The sequence below is a fragment of the Ammospiza caudacuta genome, chromosome 2, assembly GCF_027887145.1.
Source record: "Ammospiza caudacuta isolate bAmmCau1 chromosome 2, bAmmCau1.pri, whole genome shotgun sequence".
In the NCBI taxonomy this organism is placed as follows: Eukaryota; Metazoa; Chordata; class Aves; order Passeriformes; family Passerellidae; genus Ammospiza; species Ammospiza caudacuta.
In genome coordinates this window covers 33,449,082-33,472,003 of record NC_080594.1, presented here as the reverse complement: position 1 = coordinate 33,472,003, position 22,922 = coordinate 33,449,082, and the positions used below count along the sequence as shown (strand labels likewise).

The following is a 22,922-nucleotide window of genomic DNA, read 5'->3' as shown; positions in this document are numbered from 1 at the left end:
TCCTTTATTGAAGACTCCAAAGTGACCAGGGAAGAGCATCCAAGCCAAATCTTAAGGCTTCTGGGACACATTTCAAAAACACAGACTGATAAAAGTGTCAGAATTTAATGCTCCTCAGGATAGCTCTCCCTCTGCTTGCTCCACAGAAGATCACAGTCGCTGATGCCTCATTTGAGTTTGTCAGGACCATCCCAGGAGTACGGCTTGGGAGAGTGACTCTAGGAAGATAATAAATGCTTTCTCTGGCAGATGGATTAAGGAAACTCAGCATTTGCACAAATTCCAGCTCTGTACCTTCTATTACACACAGGCTGTCGGTACAGCTGTTACAGAACTAGACTCAAAGAAGACATCAAAATGATTCCCTTGTCTTCCATCAATGCTCAGTTCATAGGAATGTTGTAGAGGAGTTTAAATCTGCCACATTGCTCTGGCAGTAGCACTAAGTAGGTTTTATTTGAGTATGTTCACCTACTTCCATGCTCTAATTTTCTAGTATATGGCTGAAGAACTCAGGTTTTGGTGTCCTTGCAGTACTTTAGATCGTATTTAGAAGATGATCTTGCTTTGCAAGAGACCTCTGAGATTGTCAGCTGTTAAGTCCCAGTTTTGATTAATCCTGTGGATTATCTAGACAGTGCAGGAAAATTTATCTAATCTTACCTGAAAATCTCCTTTAAGCACCAGCCCTTTCCAGAGATGGTTTAACCACCCAAATCCAGAGTTGGCAATTGGCATCCAAAAAGTCAATTTGCAGAAAACCAATCTCTGTTCTGGAGTGTGTTTTGAAGTGGTGGAAACCATGTAGTTCTCACCCCTGCCTCCTCCCAGAGCAGTTATTCTGATCTGTGATACATTAAGATACCATAAATGAAAGAGAGGGGAAAATACTCAAAACCCCCCCAAAACACACAAAAACCCCCAAACCCCAGGATCAGAGTGAGAAGACTTTGCTGCTTTATAAGGGCCGTTGTCTTCCTTACCTCATCTGCCCACTCATTGGTCAAAGAGTCAGTTAGAGAAATGGTAGAAAATCTCTGTCTTGAAAAGAAGACTTGAGATAGGTCACCTTTATCCTGTGGAACTTACCAAACAGAAGGATAATATTACTGTCAGCTTTTCCAAAGTGTTGCAGACCCCAACAAAGGGGAGGGTTTTGAGAGCCGCCTGGACACTTTCTGTGCTAAGCTTTAGTGGTGCATTCTGCTTGTCCTCATGGCTTCTTCATGCTTGTCCTTTTGGTGCAGGTCATCTTCCTGTTGACTTTCTGTTTCAACAGAAGTCCCTCAGAACCTAATTCAGAGTGTCTTTTTTGTCACTGCAGTTGTCCTAAAATCAGTTCCCAGCTCTGATACTTTTTTTTGCAATCATGCTGTCAGTATTTCCTTGTAACAAACCTCCTGTGCTTTTTGCCATTTTATGGGGCCATATATAAGCTGTAGAGTGCATTTTTCATTGTATCGTTTTTGCTTCAGGCAAGATCTCCTTGGAGCTTTCTGCTCTCTGTAACTGGGCCACAGATGGCCATGGGCATGTTATTGGAGGTGGAGTACAAACTGAGACACTTGCTTCTTTTTGTCCCTTGTGGTTGTCTCTCATTATTTAGTTTTTAAATGTCTCTGTTCTATTCCAAGTGTGTTAAGAGCTCTCCTGGTGTTTAAGCAGCACTAGAAGATCTGATGTCAAGAACAAACTCTTTCTCTCTCACACACCTATTTGTGCAGCTTTTCCATCAAGCATTCTTTGCATGGGATGGAATAACTGCAAAAGTCAACAAGAATATCGCCTCGTCCCTTTTCCTCTTGGTAGTGCCTTCCTTATCAGTTTCCTTTTTCTGATGCTGTTCAGTGACTTCAAGGGCAAGTCTATCAATATTATTCAATTAAAAACATTACCAGAATGTCATTTCCTACCCCTTCTTTACCCCAGCTTGTTGCCGCTTGGTAGTTTTGCTGGATTCTGCACACATGATCTTACTCTGAGAAGCATGAAATGTCATTATTTGTGTACATGCTAAGAAACCACAAATGCTATTGCCAATATTAAAAATTATCTAGCCCTTACTGGCAATTGTGGGCACAATGTTTGATTCTTGTGGCGTAATTAATGAATTTACTTCTCAGTTGTGTGAAGCAAAATGTACTACAAATGCTTGCTAATATTCCCCTTGTTCCTGTTATTGGAAAGGATTGAGACACAGGCTGTTGGGTTTTCTGACTGACCTCTAGAGTTGTGAACATTTCATTCACATCCTGTCTAATAATTCCTCCCAGGCTAGATAATCCTGTGCACAATCGCCTTCTGTACAATATGTCAGTCTTGGCATACATCTGGCCATCTGTGTTGTCCTTTCCTGGGTCTTGTAAACTCTTCCTGTATCATTTTTATGGTTAAGGCAGCTAAACTTGGGTATGGTGCTCTATTGTGAAAGTTTGTATTGTTGTATTAGTTCATATAATGCTCAAAAATGAGGAATAAAATAAATGAGCTCCTTCCCTGTTCTGGTGATAGCACTTGTTAGGGAAAGGCTTGTTTTGGGGTTTCTTTCTCTCTAAATTTATCTGGAGTTCTAATTTCCTCAAAGTATTTGATACTCTTTATGTTTTCTGGACACAGTGATGAACACAGATAGACATTAAGGTAGTGAAGTGAATTCAAAGTGTGGGAGAACCTGTGAGGAACATTGGTGTTCCTTTTGCTTTTAAGCTCAAAATGTGTGTACCATAGCTTGGATAAATTGCCCTATAAGTAAAAGTGACTGACTTTATGATAGTGTTCTGCAGTGACATAAACAGCAGGGGAAGGAGAGATTTGATGGTTGCCTGGAGGATGATGATTTCTAATCATGAGAGGGAAACGAGCCAACATTTTTTGAGGAAAAAAAATCCAGTGAAATTTATTACTCTGTTGAACCATTTCTCTGGGGAAGGAAAGTCAGTGCCATCACTCTCATCCAATTAAATACCAAGCAGCATATATTATTTAATTATATGGTGAAAAAGGAATTAATAAGATGACTTGATATATTCTTGCTGCTTTCACACTCCAGGATTCAGTTGTTCTGAACAGAAAGAGGTGGATCCTGTGAGAACTGTGAGAATAAATATTTGTCAGAGCATTTTTGTAGTGTTCACATTGTATAAAAAATGAGACTGGTATAGAATAAAATGTCAGTGAAAGGTATTTTATTGCTAGAATCCTAGCCAGCTTTGGTTGGTATGGTTGTATGCAATTAAGTCCCATGTCAGTGGAATTATTTGGGATTTTTTAAAGAAGCATGAGTGAAAAAAACATTTGTCATGGGACCTGAAGTTTAAAGCATAAATTTTAGCTTCAGCAGTACTGCTGTGCAGTAGAATGGCAGAGAGGAAAACAGAGAAGAAAGCACAAAATTCGAGGAATTGTGGAGAGAAGAAATATGAAATTTGTCTTAAACTTTTAGTGCTATTTGGTATGGGATGCCACCTTGTGGAAGTTTTTAGGTTGTCATGTCTTTTATCAAATCTCTGACTTTTTACTCTTCAGGCACGAGAGAATCCCAGTTGCATAGATCAGCCTTTAACAACCCCTCCCTCACCTGATGTTTTATGTTATCTGAACTTCCAGTGTTATTCTGCTTTCCCTTATTTAAGCAATTAGGTGCTTCTGACTTTTTATAAGTAAACATAAACATGGACCTTCTGAAGTAATCTCCTGGCCACCTTTCTCTTCTGGACCAAATCTCTTTCAAGAATTGTGCTGCAGGATTTTTTCAAATGGTTAAGAGATGCTGGCTAGGGCTTCTTTCTTCTGTTTCTTTTGCTAGGATCTCATAATTGATGTTGCATTCTGAGGTGTCATTCTTTATGGGGTGAGCTTTGTATTAATCATGTGTACTCCTTTTTGTCCTCTACTTGTCCTTCCTCTGTAAGCTTTTTTCCCTGAGCTTGCACTTACCACCGCCTTGTTTATCTGCAGTGATCTATTGCTTTTGGCCTCATGATTCCAGAATTCATTGCACTCTTTCAAAACACTTGAGCTAAGGCTGTGACTTCTGAACTTAATAGAGTTTGGAAGTCCTAGGAACATATTTGTGAATGACCTTTTAAGTGTGAATTCAGGATCTTATGGAAAGTTACACTGAAAAATTTTGGTCTTTGGTAGAAACTTCTTTGGAAACATTTACAGACTCATCTGTGGAGTGTCATGAAGTCATTGATTAAAGTGCCATCAGCTAATGGCAATGGCAGCCCTGGCAGCTTAGAAATGCCATTTAATACTTTAAATGAATGTTGTGTGGTGAGAGCTGTTCCTGACCTCCTGAACCATTAAGCTCTCAGCCCCTGCCTGCAGTTTTCATCTAATGGTGGAAACAGCTGAACTATAGGGTGGATTCCTGAGTGAGCTTGAGGCACCAAAACTGCAGCAATTCAAGGACAGAGTAGATGAAATTTAAAGCAGGAACAGTAGGATGGCTGATTCCATGAGCTGCAGACAGTTTGAACCTGTGGCCATGTCCACTGGGTCCTACAGCAGAATATGATCAGGTGGCTTCTGTTTTGCATCCCCCCACAGCTCTTTACTACTCCAAGTTCACACTGACCTTGCTGACATCTCATGAAAGGCAATGAGAAATCAATTCAAGCTCATTTAGTGGAGAGGACAAATTTGAAGGGAGAGATGAAAGTCCTACCCTGCCACATGCATGTGTGTGTGTTTTGTACCAGTCTTTTCATAGGCATAGCTGGTGTTTGACTTTCTCCCACTACTCACACTCCTGTTGCAGCTGTGTCCAGCTCTGTGATAGAACACAGATGTTGTGACATTTATCCATACCTGGTGATGCAAAGCTCCCCAGCCACTCTGTGGAATTACTGTGTGTTGAGTTTTGGACGAAAAGGTGCTTCCCAGTCTCCTTACAAGATTCCTGAATGTTTCCTCTGTGTTACCCAGTGCATTTGTTACTCTGCTTCCCATGGGAATGCCTGTGAGCATCTTGCATAAGGCTTGAGCTTCCTATACATAATTTATCTAGACATCTGATTTTGGTGACATTTTGTGATCACTGGCTATCAACACTAAAGCTATGAGAACTTGTACTAAGCCCAACCTGGGTACTGTGACTGGGCATTTTATGACAAATATTTACTGAAATTATGCTTTTGATTGTAAATGTCTTCAGGACTTCTTTGCCTCCTGTAGGATGAGGCAATACAGGGCTGAATACTCTGAGACATTGCAGATGACTGCACAAATAAGTGCAACAGAGCATTCATTCAAATAATATTTTTTATTTTCACAGAGAAAAATTGCTCTGGGTTGCTGTTGGGACATCAGTGGGTAGCCCTGGTTTCATGTGCTAAGTCTCTCAGAAGAGAATTCTGCCATCCAGTGGCTTGTAAATAGAATTATGAGTACAGGTGATGTGACCAAGTCTAAGTACAAACATTTAATTTCACTTTGTTTCAACATCAGGCCACTGAGAGCATTACTTCAGAACATTTATCTGAGACCTTGCTTGTGAAATTCTTTCTTTTCAGAGTTTCAGGGGAAGGAGACAATGACGTTTCTGTTAACGGTGAAACCTTTCTTTTGTTTGTCTCTTTGCAGTTATGTGGCTGTGGTCTGCTGGGCGTGGGCATCTGGCTGTCAGTGTCACAAGGGAACTTCGCCACGTTTTCTCCCAGCTTCCCATCACTTTCAGCTGCCAACCTAGTCATTGCCATCGGCACAGTGATCATGGTGACCGGCTTCCTGGGCTGCCTAGGTGCTATCAAGGAAAACAAGTGCCTGCTGTTGAGCGTAAGACATCAGTACTCCTTTACACTAAAAACAGTGGCTGTTGCCTTGTTATTATTTTATTTGAATGACCTAAGCAAAATAGTCTTGTGGCTCACTGTGACATTGCCCTTGGCTTTCAATCTTCTGTAGGCTTGCAGTATGACATCCCACAGCTTTGGTTACAGTGATATCAATGGTGTATTAGCAAATGTGTCCTTGTTACTATGTGCACTAATGTATTAGGTAGCAAAGCAAATTGCTATCAGTCACTTCTGAATGGTTAAGCATGAACTGTAGGATCAACCTGGATAGCCCTTCTGGAAACGTCTGTTGGAAGGACTGACTGAAAAAAATTTTTGTCCAAAGCCTCTCATGGCTATTTTCTACATTGCCTTTATCTAAGGCCTTTGTCAGAGGATGGTGGAAACCATCTGAGCCAAAGTTAAGAAGTCAAGGTCTCTGCCAGGCCTTATCAGTAAAAAATAAATAGTCTGACCCTTGAAATTCTCTGACCAGCACTGAAGCACAGAGGTTGGGAACCTGTCTCAGAAAGCACAGTGTGGATCTTTCCTCTTGCATAAACCCAGAAGGTTTCATCATTAGCTTCCCTGAATAATGATGGGAGGTTATATGGGGGAATATATAACAAACCCCCCCCCGATAGAAATATTCCCCTCCAAAAAAAAATGCTGGGGAGAGGAGACCCCCCCCTACAAGGAGAGGGGTATTGTGGCAGAAGGTGGGAGGAGGGCTTTCAAGGCAGACGGGTTCCAGTTCAGTCACAGTTTACAAATCCAGATGCTGTGACATTAAGGAGCAGATTTTCCTTGTGCAAAACTCTCTCTTATATGGCATTGGGGAACAGCTAGGCAGAATTCCTTAAACCACCTCAGAGAATTAAACTGGAGGCAAAATATGCACCTAGTTTTTTCCTATCTGATTGCTTGGTTTTGTGTGTTGTACAGTTAGGAAAGCAAACAGAGATTAGTATTGAAGTCCATGTGATTCATCCACACTAACTGCAACACCAGCTTCATTTTTTTAAAAAAGATTGTATATTCTTATGAGGTTCTACAAAAGTAATTTTATACTGTCATGACTGTCATGAGTTACCAGTTGAAGAGCTAGCTGTGCACTGCTTCTCTTCTCCAGTGTCTGGGGTCAGGTGCCATCCCTGTCTGGAGTCCACTAGGGCATAAAGGTATGAAAATAAATGCCTCCTTGGCCTGAAAAGTAGTGAGAAACAACTAGAACTCACACTTGGGATGCCTCTGCGGAGAGAGAGATTTCAGATACAGAGTTGGGAATAGAAGTGCTGAGTAATATGATGACTATTCCACAGTCACGTGTGGTTCAAGCCCATCTGCTAGGGAATCATTTCTGAGGCACGGCGCATTCATCTTTGCACTAAGGGATTTAGCATCTGTCCTGTAGTCTGTGTGAAGGAAAGTGACTCCGAGGACTGTGTGCTGTCACAGCAGTCAAAAGGAGCAGGACAAAAGCATGGCTGAAACCTGCAACCTGGTAGAAAGCCTGTCATCTTCATAGTTTCTAGGAGCTCTAGGTTTACTCTCTACTTGGCAAGTGTGTGTACACTGTCTCTTTTTCTTTGTTCTAGTTTTTCATCGTTTTGCTGATAATTCTCCTGGCTGAGCTGATATTAGTCATTTTATTCTTTGTTTATATGGACAAGGTAAGCAAATATGCCATATTGATTAAGTATCTCTACTAGCATGTAAACCTGGTTTAGTTTTTTGTTTGATGAAAGTATGTGAGTTCTCCTGGATCTTCACTTTGGTGAAGGTTTAACCTTGAGACTTTGGCTGTCTATTGTGAGCTGCCTCTGAAGGGGAAGGAGGAAGTGATGAGGAAAACAAGCAGGAGACAAATCCCTGAAATAAAATCATGGTCCAGAGCCTCCCTTTTCATCTTGTCCTTAGATAGCCTTCAACATGTTTGATGTCTGCAAGAAGCTGGTCATCTTGTAGTCCTGGGTTGTGGAAGGTCCTGTTTAAAACCCTATAGCTTCTTAGGGCCAGCCCTTGAAACAGGACTGGAGGAGAGAGGCATGAGATATTCACAGGTTATTCCAAATGCCACCAGTTGTCTCACTTGAACTGGGCAGTCCCAGAGAGATCAATGTGAATGCAAAATGGATCAAGAGATAGTTTCTCATAAAGCCCATCTGTAGGAATCTGCTATCTCAGAGTGACTAAGTGACTTAGGCACAACTGGCTGGCCCATCAGATACATAACACTGCAAAAGTGACTGGGGAACTGGAGATCTCTGCTAAACACAGGGCAGTTCTTACAGTGTGAATATGTCCAGACTTACTCTAAAACAGCTCCTCCCAGACCTTTATATCTTCTCAGGTTGTCATTATGATGCCTGCTACTTTCAGGGAGCTGAGGTGAATTGCTGATTTGACTGGGTTGTAAAAGAGGGATGAAACAGATCTTATAAAATTGTTGACCTTTATGCCAGGACCATAATCCTTTCTCTTCTACCAGCTCACTACTGTCAGAGGCAAGGTACCTACCTGCATCCAGGACTCTGGTCTCAGACTGAAATTAAAACAAGAAATGGGACATCTCAGATATCCTGTTAAGCATTCCAACTTTGTCTTCTAAATAAGGAAGAGCACATTTGAAAGTCATAAATCCTACAAGCTTGCTCCCACAAGGAGAAAAACAAAATTGTCTTTTTTCAACTGATTTTGTACTGGCTATTGACTGAAGCCAGGACTCTGGTTTTGTGGTATTAGCAAATTAAAACAGGCCACAGGTTAAGGCAGGAGAGGCTGCTGTGGGGTATTGCCAACAGCTGCCTCTGGCAAGGTTACAGCAAGCTCAGCAGATAGATGCTGTTCATTTTCAGTTAGTTTTAATCAGATGATGACTGTATGATGGACTTTTAGCAGGGGTCTCCTATCTCAAGAGAATTAACCCACTGTTTTGCAGTCTGAGGGAAAGACTAGGCCTTGACAGCTGCTTAAAGGTCCCAATGATTTATGAAGCTCAAGCTTTTTATACATCTTAAGTTTGTGGTGAGAGAAGGTAAAAGACGGACATTTTCTATGTGTGTCTGTACCATTTGGTCCTTTTCTCTGAATAGCAGTGCATTGACTTCCTCTGTCTTCTACATGGTGCAGGTCAGTGAGAGTGCAAAGAAGGATTTGAAGGAAGGAATGAAGCTATACAATTCAGAAAACAATATTGGACTGAAAAATGCATGGAATATCATTCAAGCAGAGGTAACATTTTCTCAATAGTAAAAAAGTAACTATTTGGTCATCAAGGCTGCTGCAGTGGCATCCATGTCTAGTCTAAAAGATGGCTAATGCAGGTTTTGATTTCTGATTTTGCTCTCTTGAAATCAGGGAATGCTGTGAAACCCAGGATCAAAGCATACTCTGTAAGGTGAAAGATGCTTACCTGTCTGGGATTCTCTGTGGCTATTACAGGCATAGAAATGATCTGTAAGAGCAGAGAGGCAGCAAAACCTGCATAGGTGGCACTGCAGCTTTGGCAGGATTTTGCTTTTAGTAGTTGTGCTTATGACCTTGTTTTGGTGTTTGGGCTCGTGTCTCTCTAATAAGAAGATTTGTGTCTGGAGCCATTTACTTTGTTTGGTTTTGTGTTTTCTTTGTGTTTTTCAGTATTTGCTTTAGGTGATCAGCAACCACGGAATACCATAAAACTACAAAAGTGTTGTGGTGGCCTTTTTGAAAGTACAGAGTGGTTTAGTGGAAATAAAAGTTTGTGGTTGTGCGTGATTTACAAATTGTGCTACTTAATTTGTAAATCCTTTGCTTCTGCACAGATGAAATGCTGTGGTGTGAATGACTATACGGATTGGTACCCAGTGCTGGGAGAAAACATTGTTCCAGATCGATGCTGTATGGAAAACTCCCAAGACTGTGGACGGAACTCTACTGAATCACTGTGGAAAACGGTAAGGCTCACTTTACCCAGGTCAAGTCTCAGGTAGGGGTGGGAAGGAACAAAATAAAGAGAATGCACATGAAAGAAAACGTGACCTTGGAGTTTCAATTTTCGTCTTTCATAATTTCAGGGATGTTATGAGAAAGTCATGAGCTGGTTTGATGACAATAAGCATGTCCTTGGCTCGATTGGGATGTGTGTCCTCATAATGCAGGTAATACTGGTCTGATGTTTTCCAACATGGCTTTGATTTGCTGTCAGCATTCTTGGCTCTGCTGTGTGAAAAGTGATGCTCAACTGCTTTGAGTTAGAATCTTATTTCAAAAATGTCAGATTTGTTTTATGAGTTAATTTAAGGCCACGTGCTCAGAAAGGAAGCAGGTCAGTAATCAGTCCTGCAAAGAAGACATGCTACACTGGGGTTTTGCTTGCCTATGTTTTGACTTCAGGGTACCTCTTTGGAGTTCCTATATTAAGCCATCTGTTACACTGTCCTTTCAGGAACTGGTTGATTTTTCATTTTGAAAGCAAGTTCTAGAAATTATCAAAATTAGTCAAATCATGGCCACTGAACTAAGGAGGTTGATGTGTTTAAAAAAAACAAGTGCAGAAGTATAATAATAATCTCTTAAGGTTTTGGGGTTCTTGCTCTGGGGAAGTGGTCACGGCACCAATGCTTGTTCAAGCACTTGGACAATGCTCTTAGGCACACGTTGTGATTTTTGTTATCCTGTGCAGGGCCAGGAATTGGACTCAATGATCCTTGTGGGTCCCTTCAGGATATTCTATGATTCTATCACTGCCATAATTTAGGGGGAGAATATCTGAATCTGATATTTTCAGTCACAGTTACCTGACTAAACAAGCACAAGTTGTTGGGTGAAAGGGAAGAATGACTTGTATGTACTGATTCCAAAAAATTGTTGCACATACAGCAAAGAACCCCAAGAGCCTTTTTGCTTCAATCTGTGCTCTGACAGATACAGCCCTGGACTTCACTATGTGCCTGAACAACATGCAGTCAGATTTACTGCTCAGTGTTGAAGCTTGAGACATATGGCTTGTGTAGAATGACTGTTCAAACTACAGCTGGGCCACGAACACAGGTCAGCAGTGTAGTTTTGGCAACCTTCCTGTAGTAAAGCCCTTATTGTTTGTTTTCCTTCAGATTCTTGGCATGGCCTTCTCCATGACACTATTCCAGCAGATTCACAGGACTGGCAAAAAATATGATGCCTAAAGCCTCGGAAACATTATCACATCAACCCTTCTGTCTCATCATAAAATGAACACAAAGAATGACTGCAAGGAGCATCACGCCTAGCCCTGCTGAGGAAATCCGTCCCATTGACAGATCCACTTTGTTGTTACTTGTCCAGTTATTATCACAACTTATTTGACTCTTTTTTTTTCTTCTGTTTCACATTTGCCATTTATTTGCCAAAGAGGGGGGAAACTCCCCAAACAAATGGATTTTCTACACGAAATCATAGATCTGCTCTAAGAATGTTTCTTAACTTAAGAAAATGTTTTGCTCTACTAATCCATGCTATATGTGCAAAAATTATGTGTATTTGACATCAAGGGAGAATTCTTCAAAGTCTTCCATTAGGCTTTCAACCCTTATGTCTGATTTACTGGAAGACTCGGAGAAGCCACTCTAACTGATAGTCCTTGGATTTGGAGCTGCTTTGCTTTGCAGCTTCTTGTACCTTACGGTGTATACTTTTTTATTATAATGATGATGATTATTATTATTATGGATGTAGCTTAGAATTTAGTTGCCTGACTTATAACTTCTTACTGTTTTTGGTTTTACACATCTATTGTACATTAATTTGGGAACTGCTGTGCGATCTCCAGAGGACCTGTTTTGCAAAGTTGATAGTAGGTGCAGGCAAGACTTAACTTTTCTCAAGTCCATGGGGAGGCAGCACCTACCTTTATTAGGGCCTTGATGCCCTTACTGTAACAAAGATATTTCCTTTAAAATCAGAGACTCTTTCCTCCGATGGAATGCAAAGCCTTCCCATTGGACCAGATGATGAGCTTCCTGCTTCTGCGAGGCAAAGTTCCAATGCCTTTACTCACCCAAAGCAGTGCCTGGCTGCTTTATGTCATGCTACTTTGAAAGCTAAAAGCACTGACTAAGCAAGTTACTGCCAGCACAAAGGAGAGAGATTGCAGTCTGACTTACTGGCAGCAGACTTCACTGACTGTGTTGTCTGCTTCAAAAAGTTTGCCCAAGGCATGGCAAGCTGCTGGATGTGAAGGAAGGGGATGGCAATTTGATGGCACCATTATCATGCCATGGCCTTTGTTGTAGGGATTTCCTCAGGCTAAAGACAGCTACCTCCCTGAGCTAGAAAGGACAGTTTGATTATGAGTGACCAGATGATGCAGGAAAGGGGCAATTTCCAGAACAGCACTGGGAAATGGTCTGTATTGGCACACCTTCAGTAGAGAATTGTTTTTTGCTGACAGATCGCCAAGTTCATCCACTGCGGTAGTTTACTCAATGCATATTTTTAGCAACATTCCTGTTAGAAAACTTGAACGTGTATTTCTCCGCTTTGAATGCTTCTTCATTGCAAGGGGCACCCACTTACCCATTGTAACAGGTTTTTGCTGTTTTGTGAAGGAAGAAGGAAAGGCTCAGACAATGGAGGATGCTGTGATCAAACTTCAGTCAGGGCTTGACTCAGCCCTGAAAGAAACACTGCTTTTTGCATGGACAGCTGTCAGAAGCAACTTTCAAAGGTTACCTCATCCAATGTCATGCCCAAAGAGATATTGAGATATAGGTGAGATGGTGTTTAGTATGACATTATTGGGCTGAGTTTCAGAAACTGTTGAGGATGAAGATTTTGTGCCTTTCAGAGCCACACCATCTCAAACTACTCCTCTGGTAAATAAGATTCTAACAATGTCCAGTCTGAGCTCTAAAAATATGTAATTTTCATTGTATCATTCTGCCTATCTTTTTCCTTGTGGGCTGAAATAGCTGTTGACCCACTTTACACCTGGGAGGTTTTAGTCCCCTATTTATCTTCTAATAAGTCCTGCATGCATCTGTACATCTGGTAGCAATAGTGTTTTGTGTGGCCTATGTGCCACTTTTTTGAGTTCCTATGAAATCAGTGTGACAGGAAGGAGTGTGAATGTGTGGGAGATAGAGATGAATTTGGGAGTTGCAGTGAAGAAGAAGGTTACTAATCTTAAAGCACAGCCCTTGCCCATATGAGCACAATGCCCAAATTTCACAGGGCTCTGGTTTCCCGCTGAAGCAGACAAGGCCATATGGGTTCAGCCATTTCACTTGGATAGCCCTTGAAGGAATCAGGGAAGAAGCAGAGGGAAAGCACAGAAACTGAATCCAGTTTTACTTCCATTTCTAACAAAAATTGGGACCAGGAGCATCTGAGCCTCACTGGAGATGGCTGTTCCACGTTGAAGAAGGGGCTCTGATGCCCAGTGTATCTGCTGCTACATGTAAGACTGTATCCAAAGTTGCTAAGATGTGTTCCCATTTTTGCAAGAAAAGACGGGATGGTTTTTGTCTGATGGCTCCACTGCATTCTCCCTTTGGGCAGAGGTGCTTAGCTTTCTCTAGATTTTCTGGTGCTCAAAAAGAGCCAGGTGCAGGGCTGAGTAGGAGCATCATCTCTGTCCTTTTGGGTCGCACAGTGGTACCTGCCACATCTTACATTTTAATCTGCAGTCAGTTTTTGTACAAAAATGGTAAAATATATTAGTGAAAGTAATAAGGAAATAAAAGATGTTTATGAGTAACTCAGAAATGAAATGTGTAGTTGCAAACTCAGCTACTTTGCCTTCCATCCAAACTTATTTTTCTAGAATGCTTCATTCCATTTCATGATCTAGAAGCATAGATCCTGAAATCCTTTTTTAATGACTACTTTAGGCATTTTAAGCACAGTATTAAGTGAGATAGTTACATGAGCTTCATGTATTCATCTCTATGAAGCCACCTACAGGAGAGGAGTCAAAAGCAGGACTGATTTGTGTCTCTAGCTGACTCTCTGATGTGGGAGGTGATGACAGACATCCTCAAAGATGCAGAAAGGTAATACCACTTTCCAGGCAGCAAAAAACAGCTCTGGAAAGTGTGAGGTTGCAGCAGTCAGTTTGTCAGAGAAGGCACTAATTGTCCTGTAAACTGGTCAAAGGGAGCTTTGACTCACGTATGTATGCACTTTTTTTGCTTATGCTGGTGGGTGGTTACCTGTGTGTTTTCCCCAAATGTCACTCTGATTATTTAACTATAAGTTTTTAGCATGTTTTTAAATAAAAGCTGATACTGAGTAAAAATATCTTTAATATACACAAATATTGATTTGTACAAATGCATACCTCCCTGTATCTCTAATTCATGAAAGCACAGTTCAAGTCTGTGAAAGTGCTGTTTCTCTGAGTGTTCCATCAGACTGTAACATACCTGCTGTCTTACTGTCCTTCATGCTTGGGAGCTGCCATAGAAATTACAAAGAGACAAAACAGGAGAACTGCCCGAAGAAGCTCTGTTTGAAAGCTGATGAAGTGTGAATTAGCATGAATTCTGCTCACTCCTGGTCAAAACCAAGGCTGTTTGTTACAGGAAACTCAGGTGGAAGGTACTCAAAAAAAGTGCCCGTAGCTAAGTAGCATGTGAAATGCTAAAAGACAATGATACAAATGTCTCTGAGATGACAGAAGATGCCTTGGATTGGATATGTCATGCTTTGTGTTCCTGGACTATGGCTATGTCAGGCCAACTCTCCTATCCTGTGTCCACCTGCTCCATTTCTATGCATGAAATACAGCTCACACACAGGGAGGCTGCAAGCACAGAAGACAGCCAGAGTGATCCTTGTGGTCTTTCCTGGGTGACATATTGGTCAGGCATAGAAAAGGCAAGGAGGAAAAGGATGTTTTCCCAGCAGATGGCTCTTGGGAGCAGCATGGAATAGGCCGCACATAATTCTGATGTAACTTCTTTCCGTAAGTTGAGCAGCTTCATCCTGTAACTGGCAAGGGGAAACCTGGAGATGTTTCCCTCTGGGCTTGCCATCTGTTGTGCAGTAGAGAGTAGACACTAAGAAACAACATGCCATTCCCACCGGGTGATGTTTGCACCAGTGTTTCTTCTATGCAATACCTACTTTCGCCTTTATATAAAAGATTTTTACTAGGATGACATAAAAATAAAGGATTTTTTAAAAGGTGCTTCTTTCAGCTCATTTGTCTTCTAACTCCGCCACCAAAACTGAAAAGGGGCAAAAAAAAATTTAATTAAATAAATAAATAAATTCCAAAAGGTGACTCACAGAGTTCCAGCCCCACTGCAGGTGAAATCCAGAGCTCTTGAAGCTGTTTCATTTGTGAAAAGATTCCTCTCCCCTGCCTTCACCCCACCCTCCCCAGTCATCTCTCAGACTTCAAAACAATATTAAACCAGAAAAAGTTGTGAAAAATCCCCAAATAATGGAAAAATGGTTTGGGGGGCCTGATACAGGAAAGAGACACAGAATAGCTGAAATTAGGACAAAATAGTAGAGAGCTTGAAAGACATTCAGAGGACTCTGAGGAGTCTTGGACAAAATGATTAACTGAACACTGATTAACACTCAGATAGAGAATGATTACAGAATAGCCCTCCAAATGCCAGGAAAGTAGGAGATGGGCTGAAAGATCCCAGATGAAACAGGAGCCAAGCAGAAGTGAACAAAGTAATGGAGAGAGTCTGAAAGAGGTTCCAAGTGCATACACTAGCCTCAGGGAAGGGAAGAAAGTCTGTAAGTACTCAAGAAAACAAAATGCAGCACTGTCAGAGGCCATGAAAGAAAGAGATAAGGCAAAGAACCACCTCAGAGAACACAGAAGAGGCTCAGTGAAAACAAAGTATCAGAGCTATTAAAGGAGCTCCAGACTACTCACTGGTGCCAAGGGTGGCCTCAAGAGAAGATTTAAAAAAAAGGGCGGGGGGGGGGAAGAAAGTTTGATAGTGCCCCAAAGAGCAGCATCAAAGAAGGAAAATCAGCCAAAAATCTGTAAAAGACTCAAGAGAACACAAAGTAGCCTCAAAGAAGTCAAGAAACTATAGAAAGCTTGAAAGAACCATGATGAACACACAAGAGACTTAACCAATAACAAGAAAGTATCAGAGATTCTGAAAGTGCTCTAGGAGTGTGTGCCTGCAGCTGCTAGGAGAGGAGAGAGGCTAAAAGAGCAAGAGAAAATAGTCTTGGAGAAAGGAAGAAACAAGCATGAAGGCTGAAAAAGTCCCAGGAGAAAGAAGAGAAGCCGCTGAGATGCCATGAACCTTGAAGGAAGACTGAAACAGCCCCAGAAAATCCAGTCAAACTTCAGAAAGAGGGGCTGAAGGGTGAGTGGGATATGAAACAAGCATAAAGACTGAAAGTGCTCCAAAATCCCCTTAGTGAGAGGAAAGAAGAAACTGAGAGACAGCCAAAGCAGTTTTGGAGAGGCTAGAGAAGAAGTGGAGAGGTTGGGAGAGTACTGTTGAAAGCGAAGGGAGACAACCCATCCTTGTTGATCAGCATCGAACCCCGATTTATTGATCTCACTTACACACTTTTATAGTGGTGTTAATTAAGCTCATGCATATTGCAAAATCCGAGCTCATCATAGGTCACAGATTACACATTAACCCCTCCTTTTGTTTTCAATACCTGTGGTTTGTTATTGAATCCAAGATATATTTTCTCACCCTGTTATGAAAGTTCTCAAGGCCTCCATGTTTGTCAGCTTTTGCTTTCCCAAACCAGCCAAGGACAAGATATTTACTTGTTATTAAAAACAACCTAAGAACCTCTGCTGTTTACATAAACGTGCCTGAGAACTTTTGTTGTTTACAGAAACAGACTGTGAGAATTTGCTCCTCACAGCTGCCTTCCACTTCCCCATCAGCTGCATATGATTATGGCACGTCTGAACAAAACTCTATAAGCCATTTCTGAGCAAAATTCTCCAACAGAGTACCAAAGAACAAAGTAGCCTTGCAGATACTGAGAGAGTAGAAGAAAGCGTGAAAGAACCTCAGAGAAGAAAGCATAAAGTCTGCAAATGTGAAGGATAACAAAGATTAGCCTCAGAAAGGCAGAAAAAGGTAGGCAAGAAAGAGTCCCAGATATCATACAGTAGCCTTGGAGAGGTGAGAAAATATGGTATTTTCTGGGGTCTCCCATTGTGGGGAGGAAAGATGAATCTGACTCCATGTTCTTAAAGGCTAATTTATTATTTTATGATATTATATCAAAGAATACAATGCTAAAACTATACTAAAGAATAGAGAAAGGATACAGAGGGCTAAAAAGAATGATAATGAAAACTTGTGACCTTCTCCTCAGAGTCCAACACAGCCTGACCATGATTGGTCATTAAGTCAAAACAATTCACATGAAACCAATCAAACAATGACCTGTTGGATAAACAATCTTCAACCACATTCCAAAGCAGCAAAACCCAGGAGAAGCAAATGAGATAATATTGTTTACTTTTTTCTCTGAGGCTTCTCAGCTTCCCAGGAGGAGAAATCCTGGCAAAGGGATTTTTCAGAAAATATGACAGTGACAAGAAAATACTGCAGAAAGACTGAAAGAACCTTGAGAGAGCAGAGAGTCGCTTCACAGAGACCAAGAAAGAAGCAGATGTTGAAAGAGTGCAAGGAGGGCCCACAGTACACTGGAAGGCCACAAAAGGAGGAGAGACACTAGAAGAACCCCACTGCATGCAGAGTATCCTTAGGGCAGGCTTTCCCAGTTAGGCTGGAAAGCCCATTGGAAAACATGCTCTCGTCCTTGATCCTCAAAGCAGGGGTCCGTTGCCATAGAAGCCAAAGCTCAGTCTGTAACACTGGCTGTGCAGTCAGGTCTTAACCCAGGGGTTGGGGGCTCTCCTGCCCGAGCTTTGCCTCTCCCCTTGCAGGACCAAGGAGAACAGCTCCTGGGCTCTGGTGCCCTATAGCCTCTCTTGGTGTGCCTAAGGTCTCCCTTGACAGTAGCACTGGTGCACACATGGTCAGAAGAGCAGGCCAAAGTCCAGACATGCCTTGGTGCTCTCTGCAACAGCCCCAGGTCTGCCCTCCCTGCAATCAGGATGTCCTGTGAGGTCTAAACAAGGTCAGTAGATGGGTGCCTCCATGCCCTGCAGAAGGCAGCTCCAAGCAGTGTCCCAGTGCTGGCTCAGGTGTGGTGCAGATGCAGCTGGTTGTGGCACATCCCTCAGCAATTCACAGCATCAGGAGTGGCATGGTGAGTACATGAACTACAGCTTGGATGCAGGTATGTGTGCACACTTGAGTATGGGAATGTGCTGTAGCTGTGTGGAAGCCTGACTGTGTGTACACCAGAGAGACTCTGGAGATTTTATTTTCTCAGTTTTTGGTAGGCTGACCCTCACCCACAGCTAAGCAACACATGGTATCTCACTCACCCTTCCCCCCCCCCCCCCCCCGCCCCCAAAAGCCACAGCAGCAGGGGAGAGCAAAAGTGAGAAAACTCACAGGCTGAGATAAATACAGCTTATTAACTGAAGGAAAGAGGAAGAGGAAAAAAAACAATGATGCAAAAGCAGACTGATGTCCAGTCAGTCTCTGAGCAACAGCTGCCTTCCCAAAATCTCTCTCTCCTCAATTTCTGTTACTGTGTATGATATTGTAGGGCATACAGTATCATATGGGTCAGTTTAGGTCAGCTGTCCTGCTGGAGTCCCCTCCAAATTCTCAAATACCTCTGAGGGAGGGAGAGTGGGAGCAAGAGAAAGCTTTGATACTGTGCAAGCATTTCTCAGCAATAGCCACAACACAGGTATGTTACCAGGGCTTGCTTTAGTCACAAATCCCAAATGCAGCACCATACAGTCTGCTACAAAGAAAATTAACTCTATCCCACCCAGACCACAGTAGACTCTTAAATATCACTTGAGTGCTGCTGGTGGATGGAGACATCATGAGGATCCAGAGAGATGTGGAATGCAATTTTGCCTCTTCTTATGAATGCCTGTCCTCCCCAGACTTCCCAGACAAACACAGTCTCTCAACCCTATAGTTTGCATTGTGGCATTGTGTCTGATCATCCCAATCCTGCTCACCACATTCCCCAGGCACAGGAGAAACTATGGGTACTTGCTTGTGCTGTCTAATGTAACTGGGCTCAAAAGTACTCTGCAAATGCTCCTCTCTTTAGACAAAGTCCAACCCAGCATAGGCAGAAAAGATGGACAAGCTGCTCCCTACGTAAGTGTTATTCACTAGCAGGTGAGGTGGACCAAGGTGCCATGTCCAGACATTGAACAAGTTTGCAAGTAATCCTTTCCTAGGTTGCAATGAATGGTGGGAGAGGAATGCATCAGGCTATGGATAAGTCTTTTTTCTCCATATAGGGACCTAATGTGTATATTCAAATCTCAGGCTGATGGAGTCCATTGCAGGCATGTACAAAGAAACAAACACTATGCATACTTCACAAAGGAAGATGTTAGGGGTTAGGCTTTTTCTTTATTTTTTTTCTTTCTTTCTTCCTCTCAAGTAATTTTCTCCCCATTTGTTGCTCTGGAGATGATTGGACAACACTTATGAGACAAAAGACCTAGCTGGATGTCTTTGAATTCCATTGAAATGGTCCTGGGGAGAAGGGGTGCAGTTGCAGAAGAAGGGGGGCTAGTAGGTGGGGAGTGTGCTCTCTGGCTGGGGGGTTTCTCTTGGAAAATGCAGAGATACCGTGAGAGGTCAGGGGGCTTACTGAGACTTGGCCAGGTGCCAGCGGCTGCACTCAGCCCCTTCTGTTCTCAGTGACTGGAGGGGAGAACAGTCGCGTGTGGTGTGGAGAGCGGACACCTGTGTTTCCCTAGACGAGGCTGCACTGTGGTTTGCTACAGACTAGCTCGCCACCAGGAGTGGCACTGAGACTGGCCGCTCCCTGTAAGTTTTGCAAGGGGAAGGTAAGTTTTGCATCTCCCCTCTTGCCCCTCGCTTGAGCCGCCATTGCCCGAGGAGGGGCAGCTGGGCTGGCCCACAGCGCCCCCTGCAGGCGCGGGGCAATCACTGCACCCCATGCCCAGCCGGGAGCCAGCAGCGCCCCTGCCGGCCGTGACCGGAACTGCACCGAAGGGGAGGGTGTCCGACAGCCAAGAGAAAGCTGTCGCTGGGTTTGGGGTTTGTTTGGTGTTGCTGCTGTTGTGGTTGTTTGTTTGCCTTGTTATATACAGTCTAGTAAAGAAGTGTTATTCCTTTTCCCTTATCTCTGCCTGAAAGCCCTGTTATTTCAACGTTTTAATAATTTGGAGAGAAGGGTGTCATATTTTCCATTCAAGGAAGCTTCCCGCCTTCCTGGGCAGACAACTCTCTCTTAAACCAGGACATACAGGAAGTAGGGTGATGAGTGAAGTTCAGTCATTAGAACAACACAGAGGGAGCAGCACTGCAGGATCAGTGAGAACCAGCCCCACACAGCTGTTCATGTGTTATACCTGAGAAATCGTGCTGGCGCTGGCAGTCACTGGTTTTGAGGTTATCTCATTCTCTGACTGTTTGACTCAGGTAAATAGTCATTATGTAGTGCTGCAGTTAGCAATGCTGTGCCAGCTTAGGAAAGGTAGGAGTCAAAAATTAGTGCAGGTATTATAGTGTTATTCCTTGTGGGTCTTCTGAGTACGTCTCCAGAGAGAAACAAAGAAACTAAAAGCTCTCTGCTTTCTGCAGCTGCTACAAGTGCATCTATTTGTATTTAAATTCTCTCAATGCTGAAGATCTGGAAACTTCCCAGACTCCTCCTCCCTGCAGAAAAAAACCCTACAAAATACCACTACCAAAAAAAAAAAAAAAAATCCCCAAACCCCAAACAAATAATCCAGGGATTATGGAGTTCAGTCTACCCATAAAAGGAGACAGGCAACTGGCAATTTTAAGCAGGCAAGTAATGGTGAAGTATTGGACATAAGAGTGAGACAACCAGGGGAAAAAAGAACATCCAGGAACGTGCTAGAAAAGTGAAAGGAGACAAGGAAGTCTCTAGAGTGTGGGTTTTATTATCCATTAATAAGAGGTAAAACATGTACTGCTAGAAAAGGATCTTCTAGAAAATGAGGATTCAGGAGATTCAGGTTAAGAAAAATCATCTGACACATCTAACAGCTCCTTGAACAACAAATCAAGAGGATGTAGATTTTCAAGGAAAGAATGTAAAATAATATTCTTCTACAGTTTCCTCCACATCTCAAGACCAATGCCATATTTGAGGTGGACAACCATGGCCTCCAGGTGTGATGGTCTGTAATAAGCAGAATATTTCCTCAATCCCTTCTCTTGCTTCTGGGAAACTGCATTTGTGAGTGTACAAGTTTGTGGATACCACAGGTGTCACATGCATCCTACAATTTCCTTTATGCTGCAATACATATGCCCATCATAAAATCTTGAAGAGTTCTGAAAAGTTGCAAAACATTGTCAGTATTTTCTTTTCATGGCACAGTCATTGCACTGTTATGGGGGATCTTGGGGGCATGGCGTGTTTATATTTTATTCCTTCTTGGTTGTTCTGTTTTGTTTCTGCTTACTTTCAGTTAATGCAGGCAGAATTATATCATTATCATTTACACTATCATTCAGTTGCATAAATATAACATTACACTGATTATTAAAAATCAATCTATTATGAAATGGCAAATACCAAAGAAGCGCCTGCTTTCCCCTCTTGGAGAGTCTATAATGGCAGTTTATGTTCCTTGTCTTTTCTTAGTTGATACACTCAAGGGCAGAGAGCAGCTCTTCAGAGGGGACACAGACAAACTGAAGGAGTGGGCTCAGACACACAAAATGAAACTGAAAATAGACAAAGGCAAAATTCTGCACCTGGGAAGAGATAACGCCCGGCAACAATATGTGTTAGGAAATGGTGAGCAGCTATTCTGAAAAGCAACGTGGTCCTGGTAGATGGAAAGCTGGATGTGATCCCACAGTGTGCCCTGGAGGCAGTGGGGGACAACTGCACCCTTAGCTATAAAATAGCAGGACCATATTCAGGATCTCAAAAGAAAGGAATACTAGGATTTTTCAACCCCATCTAAAATACTGCATCCAGTTTGAGGTTCATCAATATACAAAAGGCTGATAAAATTGATCAACTGAAACAATTTCAGCAGAGGAGCACCAAGACAATCAGAAGGCCAGAGCACTTGTCCTGTGAGGAGAAACTGATGGACCTGGACTTGGTTAGCCTGGAGAAGGCTTGGGTGAGAGCAACTGCAATATTCCAACAGAAGATTCCGTCTGCAGAAGTTAAAACCAGGCCAGGGTCCTCACAGTAGTGCATGGTGGTAGGAGAAGAGGCAGAAGGCTTAATCTGTAATGAGAGGATTTAGGGAAATTTTTTTCATGCTGATGAGAGTCAAGTATCAAGCACTGGAAGAGGTTGGCTAGAGAGGTTGTGCAGTCTATATCCTTGTAGGTTTCAAGACTTGACCTGATACAGCCCTGAACAAAATTACTTGATCTCATAGTTGACCCTGATTTAAGCAAGAGGTTGTGCTACATCATATAATTGGAGAATGGTTTGGGTTGGAAGAGGCCCTAAAGATCATCTAGTTCCAACCCCCTGCCATGGGCAGGGACACATTCCACTGGACCAGGTTGCTCAGAGCCCTACCCAACTTGTCTTTGAACACTTCCAAGGGTCAAAATGAGGTCTCTCCGGAACCACCTCTTCTCTAGGCTAACAGCCCCAGCTCTCTCTGTGTTTGTCTGTGGAAAAGGGGTGCTCCAGCCCTCAGAACACCTTTGTGGCCCTCCTCAAAGATGACCAAGGTGTATTCCAACTTGAGTCCTCTTTTAATCCCCTGTCAGATGCAATTAAAGAAGCACTATCCTAGGGCAATTGACTGTAATTTCCCTCTGTTTCAGGTAGCTTTTACCAGCTTGGAGACACTGTGCCTGCTAATTTCCTGTCCAGGGAAAGGCACTGACAGGAAAACTGAGGGACCTCACCTCATAGGGTTACACTGAAAGAGTCAATGTGCACAAGTCGCAGCACAAGAAATTCTGGAATGGACAGAAAGGCAAAAGCTTCTTGCCCTTGAAAACTGGTCAGCAGACATGCCTGGAGAGGAAAAAAAAAGTTTGAATGAGGAACTGAGCAACCTAATCTAGATTTTAAGTAAGGCCTGCTTTGGTAAGGAGACTGGATTAAATAACTTCATCTGTC

The 22,922-nt window shown here is 42.5% G+C and overlaps 1 protein-coding gene across 5 annotated transcripts in view; it reads left to right on the top strand.

Annotated features, from left to right (window-relative positions):
- The window catches only part of TSPAN9 (tetraspanin 9), a 169,532-nt gene extending 155,495 nt beyond the window's left edge, over nt 1–14,037 (top strand). For all 5 annotated transcript variants that reach the window (XM_058822517.1, XM_058822511.1, XM_058822498.1 and 2 more), the window contains 6 exons: nt 5,590–5,781; nt 7,379–7,453; nt 8,913–9,014; nt 9,584–9,715; nt 9,836–9,919; nt 10,874–14,037. In XM_058822517.1, the coding sequence (XP_058678500.1) occupies nt 5,590–5,781; nt 7,379–7,453; nt 8,913–9,014; nt 9,584–9,715; nt 9,836–9,919; nt 10,874–10,945 (657 nt within the window). In that variant the 3' untranslated portion in view covers nt 10,946–14,037. The remainder of the gene's footprint in view (nt 1–5,589; nt 5,782–7,378; nt 7,454–8,912; nt 9,015–9,583; nt 9,716–9,835; nt 9,920–10,873) is intronic.
- Nucleotides 14,038–22,922: the final 8,885 nt, after the last annotated feature.